The 19,676-nt window shown below is 33.9% G+C and overlaps 3 protein-coding genes across 4 annotated transcripts; all 3 read left to right on the top strand.

The window, feature by feature from the left end:
• The first annotated feature begins 304 nt into the window (after nt 1-304).
• Nucleotides 305-8,088, top strand: LOC108323351 (DEAD-box ATP-dependent RNA helicase 20). Its single transcript, XM_017555777.2, has 10 exons — nt 305-467; nt 2,452-2,723; nt 3,144-3,323; nt 3,439-3,600; nt 4,381-4,535; nt 5,887-5,979; nt 6,160-6,245; nt 6,328-6,554; nt 6,943-7,176; nt 7,769-8,088. The coding sequence occupies exons 1-10, from the start codon at nt 412-414 to the stop codon at nt 7,825-7,827; spliced, it is 1,524 nt and encodes a 507-aa protein (XP_017411266.1). The 5' UTR covers nt 305-411; the 3' UTR covers nt 7,828-8,088.
• A 1,041-nt stretch (nt 8,089-9,129) lies between these two features.
• Nucleotides 9,130-11,669, top strand: LOC108323326 (uncharacterized). The gene is made up of 3 exons (XM_017555747.2): nt 9,130-9,314; nt 9,407-9,580; nt 11,079-11,669. Exons 1-3 carry the CDS (start codon nt 9,266-9,268, stop codon nt 11,381-11,383), a joined length of 528 nt encoding a protein of 175 aa, XP_017411236.1. The 5' UTR covers nt 9,130-9,265; the 3' UTR covers nt 11,384-11,669.
• A 26-nt stretch (nt 11,670-11,695) lies between these two features.
• Nucleotides 11,696-18,280, top strand: LOC108323332 (3-epi-6-deoxocathasterone 23-monooxygenase CYP90D1). 2 transcript variants are annotated; one of them, XM_052868338.1, is made up of 9 exons: nt 11,696-11,758; nt 13,819-13,968; nt 14,162-14,486; nt 14,984-15,133; nt 15,216-15,461; nt 15,773-15,862; nt 15,953-16,138; nt 16,226-16,347; nt 17,802-18,280. In XM_052868338.1, the coding sequence occupies exons 2-9, from the start codon at nt 13,835-13,837 to the stop codon at nt 17,890-17,892; spliced, it is 1,344 nt and encodes a 447-aa protein (XP_052724298.1). In that variant the 5' UTR covers nt 11,696-11,758; nt 13,819-13,834; the 3' UTR covers nt 17,893-18,280. The 2 variants fall into 2 exon arrangements, with proteins under 2 accessions (XP_052724298.1, XP_017411244.2); XM_017555755.2 differs by lacking the exon at nt 11,696-11,758 and adding an exon at nt 12,207-13,486.
• The last annotated feature ends 1,396 nt before the right edge of the window (nt 18,281-19,676 follow it).

The raw sequence follows: 19,676 nt of genomic DNA, 5'->3' as shown, positions 1-19,676 counted from the left end.
ATATTTATATTTTTTAAAATACTTTCTTTTTCAAGTTTTCGGATAGTTGAAATTTCAAGACATCATGAAAGTTCTTTTTGCAGCATGTTACATTCTTAATATTTCCGGAAAATACCTTTTAGAATATCTGAAATTTTCAACATTTTAAAAAAATCTTTCTGAAATATTTTCAAAATGTCAAATATTTAATATTTCCGACAAGTTTTTTCCGAATGTTCTGGAATTTGAACATTTCCGAAAAATGTCCGAAAAAAATATAGAGCGAAGGTATATTAATAAAAATTGGGCAACAAAAGCGTGACTTGGGCCAGCAAAGAAAAGCCCAATTACCTGTTAGAGAGAAACTGAAAAACGCTCTTTGAGGAGCTACAAGAGAGGAGGAAAGTGAAGAGTGTATTATCGAAGGACATCATGAGCCGCTACGACAGCCGCTCCGGCGACCCCACTTCTTACCGTGACCGGAGGAGGTAACCACCGCTGTCATTTTATCTGAACCCTAATTTTTTGGAAACAGACATGTCCCTTTTTCATTCAAATTCAATTTGTTTTGTTATTCTTAATATTTTTCTACACTCCCTAGTTTTGTAGATTTTGTTCACTAATTTAGTCAGATTGTTAGGTTTTCACACTCTTAGCTCTGGTTGACGTTGACGAGTTCAGTAATCTCCAAATATCATGCTCCCCCATACATTTTATTTTTTATTTTGTTTGACTCAATATTCTTTTTAGTTTTACTAGAGTGCCAAATTTTAGGGTTTTTTCATGGTGGAAACATTTGCTACTGCTAGTTTAGTTCGCTTTCGGTTCATTGGTATTTTAACAACTGTATGAGTCCGTGGTAATAGGCCCAATCAATCAATCAATTGCCTTGTTAATTTCACTTTCATTGTTGTTTTTAAAGGTTTTATTAATTTATATTATATCTTATTTGGATCCAAAGAGACACTCACGGTATGCCTTAAAAGGAGGATGGATTGAGCTTGTGAGCTCACAATTGATGTCCTGCAGCGTAATCATTTCAGTTACTTCTGTGGAGAATGGTTTTATTTGTTTATTTATTTTGTTTTTTCCATTGTGTAAACCAAATTGAATGGTGTCATGTGATTCTCCATGGAGGCAACTTCGTCTAACGAGCTGGGCTTTGTTATTTTTGTTGTAGTCATTGCCTGCCACCGCTCCTAGTACAAATGTAATGCTCTGTAATCTTTTCTAAAGGAGGAGTATTAGACATGTCTTAATGCCATATCATTATATTGTATGTTAAAAATGTTTTAAAATATCTCAGATGAATTTTAAGGACCAGTTTCATATTTCACCAGTCAACAGAGTACTTAGCTGTGTAGCTGGGTGAAGCAACCCCTGGTTGCTATGTGGAACTCAAATAGCAAATAGCTGTCTCCGCAGTTGTAATAACAGCCTAAATATCTTTTTTTCTTGTGCTATGTAGGAATGTTATCATTACATAAGCTTCAAAAGTTCATTTTTATCTAAGGAACAGCTTTTTTTTTCGGTATAAAACTGTGTTTTCAATCAATTTTGTAACGTGTTTATCTATTTTTGCTTTAGAAAGATAATAACTGAATTTGAAATCCTTCTTCTTTGACCATTTCACCAAACATTACCTCATGGTGACCTTTGTTTCTGTTGTACTCTCCAGAGCTATATTTTTTATACGTTCCGTTATTTCTTCTTACATTAAACCTCCCGATAAACATTTTGCTATTATTTATGTTATTTGTCTGACTGTGTTTTTTCCTATTAATTTCATCATATTTCATTTTTTGACTGCATTAGAATGCTCTTATTCTGCTAGATTGATAGTGATTGTGTGACTAAGCCAAGACAAGTTATTTCTTTCATGAATCTCTTTAATTTTGGGTTCTCTTTAATTCTTCAATACATACACATGTAGAGTAAACTTTTTAGTTTGTATGTAATATTTAAAATAACAGTCATCTTGCTTCCTTATATTCTATGAAGCACAGATACTTAATATGGAATTAGGACGGTATAGGGACACAACAATGCTTTTCAAATTTAGGATACATTAGCAAAAAGTTAAATAATTTATATAAATGTAGAATATTGGTAAATAAAGAGACATTGATCATTTATCATTAATTGAAAACTATGATCACAATTTACAAAAGACATATGTGATTATAACAATAAAATATAATTTTTGTAATTACTTAATTATGATTGGAAGTCTAGTAGACTATCAAGTTTAGTAAAATTAAAGGACAGAGCATTGTATTTTCAAAGCATTATGACACAACATATGTTAATATGACATTCTATTATTCAACCATATATTAATGCACTATTCTTTTATTAAGATTTTATCCTTACATGTCCTCGATCTTTACTCAGATGTATGTAGTTTCAACTTTGGTAATCCTCTTTTTATCTGATTACAATGTTTGGCTGAATGAAAGTTTGTTTTGTTAGTGATTCTGGCCTAGGTGCACCTACAGGGTTTGGTGGTTCTGTACAGCACTCTTCGTCAAACAGGAGGGATCATGATGATGGTGGATCACCAAAGAGGAACCTCAGTTTGGATGGTTTACCTCATTTTGAGAAAAACTTCTACATTGAGTCACCTGCAGTAAGGGCAATGACTGATGCTGAGGTTAATGAGTACCGACAGCAGAGGGAAATAACTGTTGAAGGCCGAGATATCCCCAAGCCTGTCAAGACCTTTCAAGATGCTGGTTTTCCAGGTATTTCTGCTGCTTCTTTTTTATTTCTATTTCTTCAGTTTTACTTTCCACCGTCTTCAGGTTAAAGTACACGACTTAACTTCTCATTATTGCTTTATTTCTAATAACACATTGACAAGAAGTTGTAGTTTGGACGGATTATTAGTTCAATGGGAAATGTTGTCAAGGAAAATAGTCTGCTAAAATTATTTTCCTAATGGTTGAGGAATTGGTTGGCTGATTTTATTCAGAAGATGACATGTGATTTAACTAGATTGAAGTGGTCAAAACTTCCTATTTACAGAATATAACTCAAAAGAAAGGAGAAAGAACATTTTTGTTTATAATTATTGTATCATGATTATCTTGCAAAATTTATTTTCAGATTATGGGATGACATCTTTAAATAGCATACTAATTCTATGCCTTGATTTCATCCAGAATACGTGATGCAAGAAATTACAAAAGCTGGGTTTACTGAGCCTACACCCATTCAATCTCAAGGTTGGCCCATGGCTTTGAAGGGGCGTGATCTCATAGGAATAGCTGAAACAGGTTCAGGGAAGACACTTGCGTACTTATTACCTGCCATTGTGCACGTTAATGCTCAGCCGATCCTAGGTAAGTAATTAAGGAAACAGCCAAGGTGATAACATTTTATATTGAATGTAAGGGTGCGGTAGTTTGACGTTGCTCTCTTTCTTTTTGTTGTCCATTTGTTGACAATATATTTCAGATCCTGGAGATGGACCTATTGTGTTAGTATTGGCTCCAACTCGTGAACTTGCTGTTCAAATACAACAAGAGGCTACTAAATTTGGTGCTTCATCTAGGATTAAGAGTACATGCATCTATGGTGGGGTTCCAAAGGGACCTCAAGTGCGTGATCTCCAGAAAGGTATGAGTTGAAGTATACAGAGCTACAACTTTTGGAAATTAACTTACGAACTGTTTGTTGCCCCTTTGTACAATTTTTTGTTCCCTCTTTTCATAATTGTTATGCCTTTGGCAAGTGCACCAAATAATATAAGTAGCAAGAATAAATATAAGTACCGTTCCAACAGGGATTTGATTGAATGCTTTGCCAATCTAATAATTTCACTAATTGTACGATTGTAGTTTCTTTTTACAAGAACAGATTAAAGAGAAATTAATTGTAAAAACAAAATCTTGGAAAAATAAATATAAAACAATTAAATTTATAAAAGAATTTTTTTATCAAGCAGGTAGGGTGCAAAATAGATTTCTCTTTAAATAGAGAAATTTAAGGGTAGACCGTGGAGTGTCTTTTAAGGGAAAATCAAGAGTCACTCAAGCTTGTGGGTGTTGAGTGCTCTGTTTTGGGTGCTCAACACTTGCTTGCTCCCCTGACTGATGGTGTTCAGTCCCTATTTTGGGCTCCCTACCCCCTTCAACTGTGGCTGTAAATCTTTCTCTCTTTTGATTCTTTTCTCCTTATTTTGCAAAATACACTAAAATAGATAATTTTTCTTATTATATCTTACAAAACTAATAACTTAAATTAAAAAATCTAAAATCAACAAATTCTCATAAAAATATTTACAAAACTAAGAAATTAAAAACAAAAATAAAAAACAATGTAATTTATTTAAAGCTTAATTTACATGCTAACAATAATCATGAATTTTTCTTTGCTTCTGTTAATTTTTCGTAACAGGTGTTGAAATTGTAATTGCCACTCCCGGAAGATTAATTGATATGCTCGAATCAAATCATACCAACTTACAGAGGGTCACATATCTTGTATTGGATGAAGCTGATAGGATGTTGGATATGGGGTTTGATCCTCAGCTGCGGAAGATTGTTTCTCAGGTTGCTTTATTTTATGATGTGGTCAATATTTTGAGATAGTAAAATTTCAAGAAATAGTTTAGTATTGTATTATTTGTCATAGTCAAGTTGATGCTTCATTCACTTATTACGAGTAATGTTCTAGCTAGTAGGTATATTACTAGCGTGGTAGTTGAATCGGAATACAAATCACGAATTGGAAAACTTATTTTCTGAATCTCTGATTGAATCATGATTTTAAGCAACTCATGTTTGTAGGACTGACATTAAAATAATGCTTTTATTGATATACAACTCTTGCAAGCAATTCCCATTAGAGATGCTTTTACAATTCCTGATCAATAATAAAAATAGCTTGTGTGAATAAGACATGTAAAGGCACAAGTTCATGATCAATAACTTTAAAAACATAAAAAATCTAGAGAATTTTAACATAAAGAAGTGTCATATAAGCTCCAAAATAAACACTGTTACTGCATAATCACAACCACTAGGCAAAAGTAAGTGGCTGCCTGTTACATAAATTTTGCAACAATAGTTGTTTTGCTGCTGCACAGTTCAGCAACATATACTCCCCAAAAATCAGCAGCATAAATTAATATAACAGTGACTACTTGCTACTGCACAAATCAGCAATATAGTCTCCCAAAAAACGCAGTGCCGTTACTGCCTAAAATCAGCAAACAGTGGCTGCTACTGCTGCATAAATTCGGAAGTATAGTCTAAAAAAAACTTCAATCTGACATCATTTATTATCCCCAAGATCAGCATTAGTCATCTTTATCTTCTTAGACCAGTCATGTTAAAACAAAAAAAAAAGGAATTGGTCATTCTCGTTTTGCATGAACAGAGATAATAACAGAAAAAGGAAGAAAAACTGAAGGAGACACTAGAGTGGGTAAAAGTGGTGGAACAATATCGGCTACTTCCTTCCCTTTTTGTCGGGGTTTTGAAACCGTGTCACACATGACCCAACCTCCAGTAGGTGTGACCCTTGAACTAGAAATTGGGCAATATGGCTAGAGACTGATGCTGGCAATATGCTCTGTGATTCAGACCTAAAAAAGATAGAGCTCCTGATATGCATTGCAGGACCTTGGTATGATGCGATACTAACTACACTGTTGGTAGTGCATCGGCTAACGGGGATTTGAGCTCAATTTCTCAAATTTAATTTTCAATTTTAGTTTATTTTTAAAAGCTAAAAGAATCTAATTTGGCCTGCAAACAATGATATTTTCTTCGTTTGTCCCCTAATTATTGTACTAGTTGTACCTACCCATTAATCCAACTTGATTTGGAAAATATGATCACTGAAGCTGCATATTTAAAAAATTTCTGGTCATCTAATTTGGTTTTTTGTTTTACTTAGATCCGACCGGACCGTCAAACTTTGTATTGGAGTGCTACTTGGCCAAAGGAGGTTGAACAATTGGCACGGAAGTTCCTTTACAACCCATACAAAGTAAGATATTAAGATATTTTCATGTTGGGCTATGTAACTGTATTTTTCTCTTTTATATTCCATTCCTCTATGTTGAAATGGTTTTTGGTCTGAAATGAATTGTTTGAAGAAAAATGCATTGTAATTTGTGAGAAGTGTGTATGTATGTGTGTTTAGATAACTTTTGAAATCATTGTGCAGGTAATTATAGGGTCTGAAGATTTGAAAGCTAACCATGCAATACGTCAATATGTTGACATTGTTTCGGAAAAGCAGAAATATGATAAGTAGGATGTGTTCTGCCTTATTTTCATTTTCATTAAGACCTTATCACATAGGGTGACCTAATCGAGCCTGTCTATTTGTCAGATTGGTGAAGTTGCTAGAGGACATCATGGATGGCAGCCGAATACTGATATTCATGGATACCAAAAAAGGATGTGATCAGATCACTAGGCAACTCCGCATGGATGGCTGGCCTGCACTTTCCATTCATGGAGACAAAAGTCAAGCAGAAAGAGATTGGGTGCTCTCAGAATTTAAATCAGGAAAAAGTCCTATTATGACTGCAACAGATGTTGCAGCCCGGGGTTTAGGTACACAAACTTTTTCTTTGCTTAATTACTTGGCAGATATTCTTATAGTTATGGAAATATCAGTGTTTTTTTATTAATTTTGGACATATTCTTATTAATATATTGTTATCCTATCTTCCTTCGATCTTGTATATTGAATTCTTTTTTACTTAATTTTTTTTGCCTACATTTTTCTGGTCTTTGATAACGTGTTATATTATGCTGGAATTGCATGTCTTTTTAAGTTAGAATTACCCATCTGCTGCTTGAGGTCAATTCCAGAGTAGTCCGTCTTGGCATTTTTATTGTGGCAAATAGCGAAGAGCTGCTTTTGTGTTTCATCATGACTTCCAGTTTACTGTCACTTAATGTATATATCTTAATTCTTCTATTTGATTACTGTCAACAGATGTGAAGGATGTAAAGTATGTAATAAATTATGACTTTCCGGGGTCACTTGAGGACTATGTCCATCGCATTGGGCGGACTGGGAGAGCTGGTGCAAAAGGAACTGCCTACACATTCTTCACGGCTGCTAATGCTAGATTTGCAAAGGAACTAATCGCTATACTTGAGGAAGCTGGACAGAAAGTGAGTCCTGAATTAGCAGCAATGGGCCGTGGTGCACCACCTCTGCCTTCAGGTCAGTTAACTCTACTCTAGTGTAACCGGGCTTACAAGAGTACATATAATTTGTTGGTCCTCTACTCAAGATGGTAATTGTTGCTTGTATCTGTGAAGTGTATGTTTGTTTGGTGGGAACTTCATGCATATGATTCTGATACACTCACCTATAAGAAAACAATTAATAATTCACATATCCACATGTTGTGTTTAATAGTTTTGCCTGGGGTTTGCTTTGTTACGGTTTTGGTGTATTTGATTCCTCTCGATGGCAGTCTTCTATTGAGCTCTTTTTGGATGGTTTTCTGTCAGTTTTATGATGTTCTGCCAACGGTCTTTTAATGGGAGGGTCTTTGATATATCTTCAGATATATTGGCATGCCGTGTTGCATGGTTCTTGATCTTTATGTTGATGATATCTTTTTTTCCCTTCAGGATTCCTCATCCTTTACACTCGTATCGCTCTCTAAATGAATTCTATTTATAAAAAATGGCCCTCATCCTTCCTAAATATTGCTTAAACCTTTAATGTAAAACTGTGGTCAATGTTTATGTTGTCATTTTTATCCAAAAGCATTAACTGTGTTCTCGTTCAACAATCAATGAATCAGGTCCCCGAGGTTTCCAAGACCGTGGGAGGGGTTATGGCAGTTCTCGTCCATGGAGCTGATTCATGAAGGTGCAGACAGACCTACTTGATTGATGAATCGTGCCATTTGTGTTGCTACTGACGTTATATTGTCTTGATCATTAATGTAAACTTGTAAGCGTAGTAATAGGAATTCAGTATTCCTGTTCTATAATTTTTGTTAAAATGTCCATAAAACATGTATCATCATCAGATAATTGTTCATAAATCATAGTTCATTCCGGAACGGTTCATTTTGCAGTAAACGAGGATAATATATATGGTGTGACTTAAGCACACAACAAGAACAGGATCCAAAGTTCTACTCTATTTGGTGGGGGAGTATCACAGTTTCAAGCATCGCATTAAGTAGTTTATTCACTGTCATGTTCTTAAAATATCTCTTTCAAAACCAAAACAATGTCTGGAACGATTTTCATCACTGATATGATGGTACTATTATTACTATTATTATTTTCTTTAGTGACACTAACTTGTTTGGTTTGTACTTTCATCTAATCTAAAGGAAATTCGTGTTATAATCCAATTGTTAGGATTTGAATATAAAGGGTTATTGGGTTTTTTTTTATCCAAAAGGCTGTATTTGATAAGAAAAAAAGAGAGTCATGGTTTAATTTTCATACTATTTGGCAAATAATTGAATTTATTTAATATGAAATTTCTAACATATTTGTTGCCTTATAATTTAATAACCACAATGATTTTCGCATTAAAAGTAACTTGATAGTATTTCTTTTCTATTCTTTTAATAACTTTAACATATTATTGCCTTTTCACCTCTGGCTTATACGTAAATATTTGTGTTACGTAAATATTTGTGTTTTTTAATTTTAAACGAAAATACTAATACTTGGGAGCTTAGAAAATATAATGTTTATTTGAATGCTTTGATGTCTATATATACAGACTTAGGTAAATATAATAAAGTAATTATGTTTTAATTTGGGATTTCAAATTAAAGCATAATTAAAATAAGAAATCAAATACATGCTAATCCTTAGAATAACTTCAGGTATACATTTTCTAAACCGAAATATTTACTATTTATAATTTCTTTTATTAGTAAAAATAAAATATCTACTATAAATAATAAGTTTTTTTTTAATTCTTCTCAATATCTTAAAATCAATTAGCTTTTATCTTTTTACCGTAAAATGTGTGAACAAAAATTGAATAAAATATCTAGAAACGTGATATCTATGTAGTAGGAAAAGTAGTATTCCAACCTTGTACGATAAAATTTTGCATCACTTATCCATTTTTTCCAATTTAAAAAATATATCAATTTTCATAAATTTGAAAAAACAAAGTCCTTCGTGTCAATTTCCCTAAACAAAGAAGTATAAAAAATGATGGTTCCTTAGATGCATGGGAAACAGTGTGACATAACAGTGAAGAAGATTTAAGAGCTGAAAGAGTGAACGGTGCAATAAGGTGAAGAGTGAAAGAGAAGAAAAGAATGAGTGAAGAAGGTCCTCCAAAGCTATATGCTAACAAGCCTCGAAAAGGTTAATTTTTTTTTTAAAGTTAAGAAAAAAATTGTGGAAAATCAAATCAAATATGTAATTTTGATTCAAGGTTTCTCTGTATACGGTAATAGCGCAACTGAAGCAGTTTCGAGGACAACAGAAATCGAACGAGTTCTCCTCGCCTGCGGCGATGGGGGTCCATGGCCACGATGCTGCTCCACCGCCGCCGCCGCCAAAGGTACCCTTTGTTCGGCGCTATAAGTTCGTTTGGCCTATACTTTTGGCTGTGAATCTCGGTGTCGGAGGTAATTTTTTCTTGAACTCAATGACAAAAAAATCGTTTTTTTCCTTTGAATGTTTTGACCCTTGTTGATCATGTGGGAATTTATGAGATGGGGTTTCTTTCTTTGGATTGGACATGGCTTTTTATCCTTAATGAATAATGTAAGTTTATTTATTTATTTTTGTTTTAATCATTTGGCTTACTAGTGTTTATTTTGCTCCTCTTATATGCTGAAATACTCCCTGAAAATAATTGTTGATTTTGGATGAGGTGGGTAGGATGTTACTACATTAAGCTGTATTTCACTTTGACATGTTTGTTCCTGAGTTTGGCTAGTGAGAAAATCATGACATCATAAGGGTGGTGATTTCTCAGGGAGGATGGGTTTAATGATCTTCGTTTTCTGAGGATGAGTGGGGAGCAAGTGAGATCATAAGTTGAAAAGTACTGGATCTGGTCATGACCAACAAAATAAATAGAAATCAAGAAATAACATGATTAGAATGGAAAGCTTTGACTTTATGTCTAAGGATGGTTATTTTATAAAAGGCCGAAAGAGAGGCTAACTTGTGCCTTTATTGCTACGATGCATGCTTGGTTGTTATATTCTTAATATATGATAGTTGAGGTTGTTAGAAGCATTATTTCTAAGATTAGTGTGCTAGTTTTCTATCATTGTAACTTTTATGTTGCATTTGCAACTTATGTGTTAGAATTGCCCTATCAACATTATGGTTTTGTGATCTTGATAATTATTATAATTTTCTTTATATTGATTCATTGAACCAAGGTTTGACAAACAAAAACAATCAAGGTGATAACTTAATCATTTTTTAGACTGTATATTGGACAACAGCATTCTGTAATCATTTTAATCCTATGTATAGTTTTGCAAAAGATCAATAGCTTTATGTTTTTTAAATTTCACTAAAATATTGTGTTCAAACAAACCTATAGTATTTGCCTCGGATCTTATTGAAGATGATTGATTGGCATATGTTTATAATCTAAGCTCTGTGAGAAACAAGATGTGCAATCACTTTATCCTATGCATGTTTTAGTTAATAAGATAGAGTATAAAAGGTCTAAAAGTCCGAGGCATACAAAATACGCAGTTCTTCTATTGTTTTATCTATATATGAGCTAGCTACTCTTCATTTTCGGACAGCTTACTAGTACAATGCAGATGTTTAAACCATACCTTGCAACATTTCCTTATCTACGTAAGTAGAAAAAGGTGTCAATGAATCTTGTAACTAGTTTTATGATAACAATTGGGTTCTCAATAAAGGATTCTATACCGAAAATTTGTTTACACGCTAATCTAATACATTTAACATGTGTCATTCAATATATCTTGAGAGTAACTACTCTGCCCTTCTACCATGTCATTTTTTCAGTCTATTAATCTTTCTCGTGTTTTTCTTTTGTGATCCTAAATCTAGTATGCATGAATGAATTTCTACTGTTGAAACATGTCTTGTTCTGGTTGCTAGACTGATGATTGTCTAACTCTGTAGCTTACTTGTTTTTGGGGACTAAGAAGAAAGATATTGGTGAAGAGGAGGAACAAGACGTAAGTCCTGTCTCAACTAAAGATACTACTGCTCCTGTTGTTGAGATGTCCGTGTCCACACCACCTATTACAAATCCTGTGGTCAAACGAGAACCAATTCCACAAAATCAACAACTTGAACTCTTGAAATGGATATTGGAAGAGAAGAGGAAGATAAAGCCAAAAGATGCTGAAGAGAAACAAAAGATTGATGAAGAGAAAGCTCTTATTAAAAAGCTTATTCGATCAAAATCCATCCCAAGTGTCTAATGATGTTCCTGTTATCTTTATCAGCAGGGAAAAAAAGTTATTGACTTCGAATGTACCCGAATTGATTCATCCAATGCTTTTCTTTGGTTTACTTTGTTTATGGGTTTTAGATTATACATCTGTTGAGGCTTGAGAGTTACGTGTCCTGACATCCAAAATTGTCATTTGTACATTTTTTTATGTGGCTCATTAGTTCCTTTTGTTCTGACAATAGTACAAGTTGATGGCATTTGATGTACAATGGCCTTGTTCTTTTTACCTATAGATGGCAATTGGGTTTTCAATATTTTTATTGGTTTTGTGTGTGAATAGAGCCAGATTTGAGTTAGAGCCAGCACATGGCTAGTGCAGAGGCCGGTGGGTGGTTTTGCTAAGGTAATTTAAAGCACTAAGATGAGGATACTAATTAAATTTTGCAAAAACAATTATTTTTTCTTACTGAATTTGTCCATGTATTGAATTTGGTTTTATGTATTTAAATCTGGGAATGTAAGACAGTATCGATCAGATTACTACAAATTATTTGTTGGAAGAAACAATTTCTATTTGAATCTCATAAATAGAAAGGGTGGCATGTTTTCCGAGAAATATCTATGGTGTGCTGGTTTATAATTTCACGAGTAAAACTTTGAACTGTTGGATCTTTCTCTATTTCTCTATCATCACATCATCTCCCTTGAATGTATGATAGGTTATTTTCCAATTTCCAAGCCAAGAATGCTTATTCTCCATGTTTGTTTTGGGGTGCTGAATTGCATATTCATCATGTTGAGGTTTGAGAATAGTGAAGAGAGATTCACATGGGCCTAATGTAAACATGCACAATTCCCCAAAAGGATGTGGACACGGATGGCACTGTGCAGACTGGCAGGGTTCCCACAACATGCATGCAAGCAAGCCTCCATCACGAAACCAACCACTAAAATACTATAACTTATTTTCTCAACTACTAGTTTTTCTTTTCTTTTGAGAAAAGAGTTGCTTTTCTTGTAGTTGATGGTCCAAGCTCCTCAAACTCCAAGAGAATATACAATAATATGTATGAATTTCTTTCTGGGATTCTCACTGATTTTGTGTAATAGTTAAATAAAATTCAGAACAGCGCCGAATAATATCTGTTGCCAAAATTAAAGTATGAACGTTGAACTGGTTGCCTAAATCTGATAGGTTGCTTCCCTTTAAACTAAGACAAAAACTAACTCATGAGTTGAGTTTAAAACCAGGCCATTCTGATAATAATAACAATAATGATAGTATAAAAGCAAACACAAAAAGCATGATTGTTGACTACAGTCAAAGAGAAACTTACAAAAGCTTAATCAAAGTTGGGTACTAGGCATGCATATATGAAATAATCAACTTGGAGAAGAGGTGGTTTGTCTTTTTAATACCGTCTCTTTCATGCAATTTTGTCACTCTCATTCTTGCTTGGTCCATTAAAGGAATGTACCTTCACTAGCCAATACATTTAAAAGTCACAGAAATGTGGGGATAGGACAAGTATTTTTATATGGTAGAGAAAGAAAAGGGTATGTGGCCTCTAGCATATAATAAGAGAAAGGATGGAAATGATGATAACGTGAGAGGTTGGAGAAGAGCATGGATTGAACAAAATGCTGAAGAGAGAGAGAGAGTGGTTTTGAGGCAAGGTGATGATGATGGAGGAATGTGGTTGGACTTATTGAGTTTCACATGAAGGCACGAGGTCCTCCAACTGCTACTGCCAAAGGAAAAGGAAGGGGGGGGGGGACGCCATAATCCAATGTGCTACACCAACAATCATGCCCTTCTGTGGGGACTTCTTTTATTCTATAATGTGGAACCAAATCATAAACTAAGCAAAACCAGGCATGCATTATCAGATAATATTTCACCATCTCAGCATATAGTATAAGTCTTTCTACATTCTCCTACAGTTTACTATATTTGACAATTCTTTGAGAGTAAATTTGATGTATATATATTATCATAGATAGTGTGTATTTCTTGGAATTTGTGATGTAGATAATAAGCCACTGATCTGAGAGACATTCCCAAGTTTATACTAACTTACCAAGTCTCAGCAAAACTGTTGACCATGTTCATTCAGTCCAAAGGACAAAGGTAGCACTAAAATTCTTTGTGCCTTGAGAATATAATAATTCTATGTTATGCCTTTGTTAATGTACACATGAATATTTATATTCCCCTAACGCAAAAAGTTAGCTAAGACTTCACAAAACCTCTCTCCTTCTCCCTCTTCTTGCACGCGTACACACACATGCACACTGAAATCTTTCATAAAGAAAAACGTGGTTATGGCCGTGGCCACCATATGATTACGCATATTTAAGCCAAAGCTAGAAGTATTATAGAGTGTGTGAGAAAATAATGGACAATATTTTGATCGTGTCTGTGACAGTGTTTCTCTTATGCACTGTGATCCTCCTCTACAGGAACAGGCTCAGCCTCATGCTCAAATCAAAATATAGAAATAAACTTCCATCAGGCACTCTTGGATGGCCTTTTATCGGTGAAACTCTTGAGTTTGTTTCTTGTGCTTACTCTGATCGCCCTGAGAGCTTCATGGACAAGCGACGCCGCGTGTAAGTTCATTTCTGCAATCATTTTTTATGCACCACTTATTTAAGCATGCACTTTAACATATCAAAGTTGGAGACTTCTAAAGAAAAGCCATCTGGGTTGTAAAAAGTCTCATCATGCCTTAGTTTTGTACACAAAGTTGAATCTATAAACTCATGTTGTTTTCAATAAGATTTGGCGTGTTGCAACTTGTAGGTATGGAAAGGTGTTTAAGTCACACATATTTGGAAGCCCCACAATTGTTTCCACGGATGCTGATGTGAACAAGTTCATACTGCAAAGTGATGCAAAAGTTTTTGTTCCTTCTTATCCCAAGTCTCTTACTCAGTTGATGGGGGAGTCTTCTATTTTGCTCATCAATGGAAGCCTTCAAAGGAGAATACATGGACTTATTGGAGCTTTTTTCAAGTCTCAACAGCTAAAGGCTCAGATCACCAGAGATATGCAAAAGTATGTCAAAGAATCAATGTCTGGTTGGAAAGAGGACTGCCCCGTATACATACAAGACGAAACAAAAAAGGTTAGCTCTGTAGTTTCCTTCTCTTCTCTCTGACTGAATGGGTGAATGAGTGTTCGTACGTTTGTGTGTATGCCAAACCTTGTCTTCTTTCTCTCCCCCACGTGGTGTAGAGGTCAGAATCTAGCTTCAAAGTTTGCTCACGGTGACTTCTTGAGAACAGTTCCATCAGACACAAGATAAAACAAAAGATGCTACTTCTCTTAAATCTATACTTGGCATTTTGTTACATGTTAAGTTGTTTATATCAAAGCATCAACCCCTCTAAAGTTGTATGATAAAGTGACCACACTTTGTCCTTGCGTTTATGTATGAGTTACTGAAGTAATAATTGGTGATCGAGCTGCTTATGTTTCAAGATCATAAAGTGAAAAACGTAGTTATCTTTATGGGGTTCATAATCATTTTGTAGTAATCATGCTACATTGAAATTGAGATTATTGTAATTTACTCTTTTTAAATATACCAGCAGGTGACAATTACTTCTTTTCTGTCCCCAGATTGCTTTTCATGTACTAGTCAAGGCACTGATTAGTTTGGATCCAGGAGAAGAAATGGAACTTCTCAAGAAACATTTTCAGGAATTTATCTCTGGCCTCATGTCTTTACCAATAAATCTACCAGGAACTAAACTTTATCAATCTTTGCAGGTAAATCCGTTAGTTAGATATTGATTTCTTTTTTACCAAGATCATGGGCCTGGTAACACTCAGTTCACTTCTTTGGTTTTAGGCAAAGAAGAAAATGGTGAAATTAGTGCGGAGAATTATCCTAGCTAAAAGAAATAGTGGCCTTTGCAGAGTTCCAAAAGATGTGGTGGATGTGCTTCTCAATGATGCAAGTGAAAAATTGACAGATGATTTAATAGCAGATAATATTATTGATATGATGATTCCTGGGGAAGACTCAGTGCCAGTTCTTATGACTCTAGCTACAAAATATCTATCAGAATGTCCAGCTGCTTTGCAGCAATTGACGGTATGGTAATTGCTAAATCTCCTCTTCACCACAAATCATTAGCACTTCTGAATTCAAAGTTATCTCATGCTGTTTTGGTCAATTAGTATTTCGTAGTTAAGTACAGGACTCCAACTCTTAGTGGCCTAGTCTAAAAGTAGAAAACCATTTAGTTGTTGCTATTATGCTTCTTTCCACCATGCTACCAAAGGTTTTGAATTTTTACTAGGGACAATTGTGGCATATCATATGAGATTGCCACATGTGGCCTTAAGAAAGTCTCTGAACTAATCTTCTGATTAACTTTTAGCAAACTACTTTTATGCTCTCAGGAGGAAAATATGAAGCTTAAGAAAATTCAAGATCAGGTTGGTGAGTCCTTGTGTTGGAGTGATTACCTATCATTGCCATTTACTCAAACAGTAAGGCCACTGTGGATCCTCATCAAAGACAAGTAAAAATGTTCCATACTTTTCACTTAACTCACTGTGTTAAAATCTCTACTTGTGCAGGTGATCACTGAAACTCTCAGAATGGGAAATATCATAATAGGAGTAATGAGAAAGGCCTTAAGAGATGTTGAAATAAAAGGGAACTTAATACCAAAAGGGTGGTGTGTGTTTGCAAATTTTAGATCAGTTCATCTAGATGACAGAAACTATGACTGTCCATATCAGTTCAATCCATGGAGGTGGCAAGTAAGAGAAATCCCCTTGTTATTAGTTCATTTATGTTTTGTTTGTGTGTTATTTATTTAGTTTGAGTGATGAATTGGTGAACTTCAGGACAAAGATATGAGCAGTTGCAATTTCACTCCTTTTGGAGGGGGACAAAGGCTTTGCCCAGGCCTTGACTTGGCCAGGCTGGAAGCTTCCATCTTCCTACACCACTTTGTCACTCAATTTAGGTAATCATTCTACACTTCACTTCTTTTCTAATGAGTGAACACAGTGAATAATTGTAAAAAGTCATCATGCCCAAATTTTTGACCTCTCCTTATGACATAGGAGCAAAGGCAAAATCATAACACCAGACATGCAAATTTCTGTCACTCAGCGGACCAAATGGCTTTGCATGGACCTTTTTCTTTACTTTACATTTTCACTAATGATTTTCTCTTTTGAAACTAAATTTGATTGCTGAAAATTACATATCCCACATATAAATATCCTGGTGGGTCAATGTCATAAATGTCTCTTTCTTGCATATGGACAAAGGAGGAATCCAAGTTGTAAAGTTTCCGGGGCCAGAAAGCCTTACATGCTACATCAGACTTCAGAAAAGCCACTTGATCCTAATCTTTTGTTGGTAACAATAATAATTAATTTGTTAATCAAACTTCTTATAAACCAATCTTGACTGTGAGGAAAGCCATGATGTTTCTTGAATGTATCTAAACTGTTAGTACAGTGCCAGGCTTGAAGATTTTAAGCATAATCATTCTGCAATTTCACACTTGCTTTAGTGACATTTAAATTAGATACAATTTGACTGGCAACAGTGATTCACAATCTCACAAGAAGTACAAGATTATACCGACATAGACAGAAATAATGTTATTTCATTAGAGAAATACATTCAACTATTGTCTCCAGGTTCTGTTTGCTTATTTAGCTTGAGGCAAAAATAGCTGTTACTGAGAACCAAATTATGTGGCATGTGTATTTTATATTGTTCCTTAGGACTATAGGTTTTGACTTCTGATTGTACCATGCTTGTATGAAGATGTATATGGCCTAAAAATTGAAGATGCTAAAATAAGGAGCTAGGCTGGTCAAATCATGTTAGGTTGACAAAAAGCCATTGTTGATATTACTCAGTCAAGCAGCCTAATGATTTAGGCTTTTGCTAGGTCTGCATTATGTGCAATCCAACAGTGCATTTTATGCTTTTCTTTTTTAACATCTTCGAACTATTAAATATTCTTTGCTTACTTTTGTTAAGAAGTAGATTTCAAGTCTAATTCAATCTTATAAAACCTTACGTTGAACATATACATCTCGAATGTTGAACTAGACATTTAATGGATAGTCTGATAACTGTCCGATAGCAGATGGTGTGATAAGTCAAACAAACAACAAATCTCCTTATAGCAGGTGACACAATATGTTCAAAAAACAACAAATATTGTTAGGATTGACTCTACCACATTATCTAATGCTAGGTTAAGCAGTGAATTTTAAGCTTAACTCAATCTTATAAAAAGATGAGGTTTATATCCACTTATATATTATAAACTCTGCATTATCTTTAGTACTTGTGAGATCTCCACCAATGTTGTTTAAAAAAATTTTAACCAAAGAAAATAATATGCCATGCAATGATAATTAGACTTCTAAAATCCAATGTTTTTACATGCAGATGGCATGCTGAAGCAGATGCAATAGTGAACTTTCCCACAGTAAGAATGAAAAGGAGGATGCCTGTGATGGTAAGGAGAGTGGAATCTTAAAGCTTGGTTGGCCAAAATGTGTGGAGCCACTTGTACCAAAGGATAAAGAACAACCATTCTATGAAAAAATACAAAATCTGAAATAAAAGAACAAGGGAGAGGGGGGACCAGAAAGATTGGCTAAGGTGGACACACGTGTGGTGAACTGCATAAGCTTTGTTTTTGTCTCCTTGCATTAGTCTTCAACATGAAGACGATGGAAAGTTTCATATTGAGGGACCCTTAAATTAGGTAGTATTTACTTTTCACCAATTTTTCTTTCCCATTTTACCTAGTGTGGTAGGAAAATAAAGGTTGATTGTAAGGGAGAGCACTTTTATCTTGTTTTTGAATCAGAGTTTCTTTTGTCTGTTTTTTTTCTTTGTTATGCACTACTTCTTTGTTCTTTTTCCTTTTTCTCCTTTCTTGGGAAGAAGAAGAGGAGGGAATAATGGAGGTAGGATTGAATAAGATGAATAATTGGTCACAAAAGGTAATAGTTTGAGTTTAAGGGTCCCATAAATTAATCTTATTCTTAGAACAACTTGCTCAAGGTCCACTTTAAAATATAGATTTATTCATACTTTAGACAGAGATGATTGAAGAGGGAAGAAAAGTGAGTAATGTACACAAGATCCATCACCCTTTAGTTTGAATAATGATGTGAAGCATCTAAACAACAACAAAAAAGGCACTACAATCATTTTGGATCTAAGATTCTTGATCCTCCATCAACTCCAATTCGTTTTTGTGCAAACCTTTTTACTATATATAAAAATAAATCATAAAACCAATGTATATTCGTTGAACGTTGTTTTTCCTTGAAGATAGCACTTTTTTGTTGTGGAATCATGTTGTTCATCTTATCTTTATCATAACTCTCACTTAATATTTCATTGGTTAGAATAATTTGATCACAATGCCTCTTAGCTAGTATAATTATGCACGATTGGATGATATTAATACTAAAAAATAAAATGTTAGTATTACAAGTACTTGTTATTTTATGAAAGAGTATCTAAATATGATTTATTTAAAGGTTGAACATGTTTTGGAATATTTTTTATGTTTTAATCTTTTTTATACATTTTAGTCATAAAATTTAAAATCAAATAATATAATTATAATAATTTAAATACAAACTGAGTTTTAGATTAACATTTGAAATGTTTACTTGACACATTTTAATTTAAATGTTAGCTTAAAACATCCTACAGAAAGTTAATGTCATTAAATTAAAAAACTATATCCCTATATTTAAAATTTAAAAATCAAAATCTATCAAAATTTAATACATTGATAAATTCCAATTTTATGTATAAATTTAGGAATTAAAAACATACTTAATCATGATCCCAATTACATTTGGATGCAATGATGTTGATCTTATTTTCCTCTTCTAAAATGAAGGATGAAGTTAACGAAGAGTTAACCATGATTAGTTACTCTTAGTATTTTTATTGTGTATTTTTAGAGGGTGAAAAGCCTATAACTAGTCCTTGTCTACTATGCATAATTCAATAAATAATATAATAATATAACAATTATTAAAAGTAAAAAGTCCTTGACCTAATATTGTTTTACCCCCTGAATATGTGGAAACAACAACTCCAAATTTGTGTGAAAAAAACAACTAAACATTTAACCTTATGTATTTGTTTTATCTATGACACACGCATTAAAAGGTAAGAATGTAACTATTCAATCACTTTCTTTTACATTAACATATATTGCACTGCAGCTTTTGAAAAACTCTCACCTATTTACTTTGTGTTATTTTAATTTCGAATTCCAAATAATGAATT

Source organism: Vigna angularis, chromosome 9 (genome assembly GCF_016808095.1).
Source record: "Vigna angularis cultivar LongXiaoDou No.4 chromosome 9, ASM1680809v1, whole genome shotgun sequence".
Lineage (NCBI taxonomy): Eukaryota > Viridiplantae > Streptophyta > Magnoliopsida > Fabales > Fabaceae > Vigna > Vigna angularis.
Note: the sequence above shows the minus strand (reverse complement) of the source record. Positions and strands in the feature narration are given on the sequence as shown.